General features: G+C 61.5%; 1 protein-coding gene across 1 annotated transcript; it reads right to left on the reverse strand.

Annotated features, from left to right (window-relative positions):
• Positions 1-103: 103 nt before the first annotated feature.
• On the reverse strand, positions 104-3,921 carry PHYSODRAFT_342221 (hypothetical protein; the record flags this gene model as incomplete). Its single annotated transcript, XM_009540605.1, has 4 exons — positions 104-127; positions 168-467; positions 506-2,337; positions 2,430-3,921. Coding segments are annotated over 4 exons (3,648 nt in total), but the record flags the coding sequence as incomplete, so codon positions are not given.
• Between the last annotated feature and the right edge of the window lie 20 nt (positions 3,922-3,941).

Here is a 3,941-nt window from a genome sequence, read left to right on the forward strand (position 1 = left end):
TTGGTGCACAACCTGACGCGCCGCATCTGCGCACGCGGTCCGATCTGTAGCGTCCGTCGCTTGGGCTCGGCGCACTGGTGTGGTAGTTTTCCGACGGCGATTATCACCCTTGACGTACACCGCGGATCTCGGTCGCGCGCGAACCGAAAGGAGAGCGCCAAGTCTACCACGACGCGAACCGTCTCGGCGTGCTTGTCCCTGACCTTCGAGTACGCAACGCCGTCGCTCTTTACAGTGCTAGTGTCCCGGCTCGCTTCTAGCGGCATCTCGTCGCTGCAGTCGGCGGGCTCGTTCGACGGGGCCGCCCCATTGATCATAGCGCACACAGGCCTCAACTTGGAAACGTCCTTGACCGAAAATTGACAAGGCGTGCAGCCCGTCTCAAGACGTACAGCGTACGTGCTCACAAACGGGGGTCTCGCGGCACAGCGTCGAGCATGAGCTCTAGCCCGTAGGCAGATCCCATTCTGCCGCGATCCCAGCAATATGACATCAACGAATTCACTCCAGCCCTGTTCATCGCCGCGACGTCGCCCCGGGTCCGATCTGCGTCGTCCCCGGCTTGGCCGACTACTAGCACGTTCACCTGCGCGAGTCGGCAGTTCTGAAGGATGCATATCCCTCGGCGCGTCGACTCTGTTCCGTCGCGCGACGAGTCACTCGCGGCGTCCGACACGCTCCTCGCAACCTCGAATTCCCAATCAGCCTTGACGCAAGGTGGGTTTCTGTTTATCGCGTCGTCGCACTCTGAGGGCTGTACTGACGTTGGACCCTCCACGTATTTCGACACTGCAACAGGCCTCCTGATCGGGCTCGACGCGTTCCTCGTTGCAGCAGGCTCGTTGCCGGCCGCCTGCATCCTAGCCGCGCCGAGGCCACTGTCCATCGCCCCGCGTCTCGCCTCCGCGTGACTGTCCATCGCGCAATGTAGAACTTCTGGCATCCTCGTCGCGCTCAGGCTCCACGCGGTCCGCGCTGCAGCAGATTGGATGCCAACTGCCTGCGCTCTCGCCGCGTTGGGGCCACTTCCCATCGCCCCGCGTCTCACGTTCGCGTGACTGTCCGTCACGCGATTTAGAACTTCTGACATCCTGGTCGCGCTCGGGCTCGACGCGTTCTGCGCTGTAGTAGGCTGGATGACCCCCACCTGAGTCTTCGCCGAGTCGGCACCGTCCTTCGCCCTGTGCATCGCGCCAGTGCAACCGGCCGCCGCGGAGCGTTGACCGCGTTCCCCAGGATCCGATTCCCCGGTGACCTCTCGGCGGTGCATCGTCTCCGCGCACCGGATCTGCGACGAGTTATTCGTCGCGCTGTCTTCTTGATCTCGTCGTACGCATCCAACAAGTGCGTCGGGCCCCGTGTTCCCGCCTCGACGTACGCCGTAACGCGGTTGTACGTGTAGTGCGTCACAGATTCGAAGTCGGTGTAGCTGCAGGCTGCGTGGCTCGTCGCCCGCCTTGCCCGCCATCTTCAGGACCGCAGACTTATTGAGTTCACTGGACACCCGTCGAGTGACAGCTGGTACCTTCGCCAGCAATCCTCCAGGTGGCGCGCCGTGGCATTCGGGCTTGTCCACAGGAAATCGCACCACTCGCCCCGCCGCGGCGTACCCGCCACTTCGATACATCGCGCAATTCGGACCAGCATCTTGCTCAGGGTTGACCAATCGATCTAGGTTTATGGCGCGGTGCCTCTCTTTTGGTGCAGACCCCGGTGGTCCTCCAGTCCTGCCACCGTCAGGCCCCTCGTCGACCACGTCGAAGTTCACATTCGGCTTGTTCTTCACGGGCTCGAGGGCGGAATGTCGCCAAAGACGCCACTTTCCAGCTTTGTCCCCAAGTCGCATTCCGTCGCAGGTCTGAGACCTCGCTACTGACCGTCGCATAGTGTCACATTCGGTCAGTCTCACGTCGTCGCGTCCCCTCGACCCTTCGCTCGACTGTCGCACGGTGTCACATTCGGTCCATCTCACGGTGTCGCACTTCTGGGACTGCTTCTGGGACGGTTCCGAGACGTTCCATCCCTCACATCTCACACTGTCGCACTTGTCCCTGTTGGATTTTGCAACTTGCGCGCGTTCGCTCGACTGTCTCACCCCGTCGCATTGCTGCGACCTTCCGCTGGACGGCGCGCCTCGCGCTTCGTCGCCCGACGCACCTTCGACGGGTTGTTCGACTCGCGACGCTTCAACTGGGCGCCCCGCATTGTCGCTTCTCTGCGACCCGTGGTCCGACAGTACACACGTCGTTACTACGTCGACCCGTGTCTTCAACACCACGCGCGACAGCGTCGAGTGGCCACGCGTCTGCAACTTGCTCACCGACGACGTCTCCACCGCTGGCGCACGGGTCAGCCCCGCTGTTGGTGACTTCACAGCGACTACTGAGATGTGGGCTTGCTATCCGCGTGAACTTCTTCCTCTAGCTCACCTCGACGCGCGTCGAATTCCAGATCTTCGTACGTCGGCCATCCATACATGGGCCAGACGAGCTCGTCTTCACGCCAGGTCTCGTCCTCGTCGCAGGTCACTTCATACGCAAGGTTTTGCCAATCTTGGTACTGTCGATTAGTCGCCAGCACGAAGCGGGGCGCAGGCGGAAACACATCGGAGGGTGCCCACCAACCCACGTTCGTGCCTGCGTCGAGCGTTATTGTCTCGTCCGTGACGTTGGTCACCCGCAGGTATGTTTGTCGCTCGATCTTAGTCTTAAACATGGTTGTAACCCACGTTGTTCTGCGCGTGACCCACAGGCGCGGTGCATCTCGGCTGGAACGCAGGCGGACGTCGAGTGTTTGCCCTGGGTCGAGTTGCTTAAGCGCGTCGAGTGAGACCGGCCGCACTCGTGCGTTGTAACGCGATTGCTCGGGAGTCGTAGAGGCCCGCGCCGTGCCCAACGGTCGCCTGGATGTCGTCGCAACCGGCACTGCGACGGACATCACGGCGTGATTACCAAGTCCTTGCTGGCGCATCTCCTTCGACGCGTCCCGCGCCGACATTTTCTGCGTCAAGTTTTTTCGCGTCGAGTTTCTTGGCTCGACATGAACCGCAGAGACATGGGTATTCGACGCCTGAGTTATCGTAGAGCGCGTACTCGCCTCTCCCAGCGCCTTAGGAATTGCTTCCTTCAGATCCGGCAGAACCTTGATACGCGCTGGCGTGACCTCACGGGGCGTAGCGCGCGGCGGCTCGCTCAGATGGTTGAAAACCTCGTCCGGTTCCGGTGAAGTCGTGGTTGAGGTCGCGGCCGTGGTTTTCGGCATCCCGAAGTCCACGTCAAACAAATCGGTGGGTTCGCCATCTACGTCGCGTCGGGGTTTGGACCTCGACGTGGAATGCACGCTCGACTCAGCCTGGGACGAAGTTATCATCTGCGTTGCGATTGGGCCCGTCCCAGGCGGAGTCACCTTGCGTTGGATGGATCCGACCAGGACCGTCAACGGTCCCAAGACGCCGCGGATCGTACGTGTCCACGACTCGACGTCCCAGTCATACACCCCCGTCCTCTCGGTGATGCCCAAGCTGAAGCCTGATTCGTGCAACATCTCGAAGAGTGTCCCTGCGGCTCGCGTGACGTTCGTGAGCATTTCAAAGTCCGGCACCCGGAAAGGACCCGTGAACTTGGTCGCGTTGGGCTTGATGAAACGCAGGATCGGATCGTGCTCCAGCAGCCGGATCAGCTCCACTCCAGCAAGCATATACCTCATCTCTGCCGCGGTGAACCGATTCCCTGTGTCATTGCCTCTCGCCTTGACCGGCGGTCCATCCGCTGAATCCGGCGCGCAGAGCTTCTCCGGAGACTTGCGCTTGCGCGACTCGAAGCTGCTATTGAAGTCCACACTCGATTGGTATCGAGGTGGCGGCAAGGGCGTGGTCGTCGAGGTCTGGTCTGAGCCCGTCGAGGAACTCGGCGCGTCTTGGCCCGCTGAGAAATTCGTCGCGT

This window comes from Phytophthora sojae (genome assembly GCF_000149755.1).
Source record: "Phytophthora sojae unplaced genomic scaffold PHYSOscaffold_15, whole genome shotgun sequence".
NCBI lineage: Eukaryota > Oomycota > Peronosporomycetes > Peronosporales > Peronosporaceae > Phytophthora > Phytophthora sojae.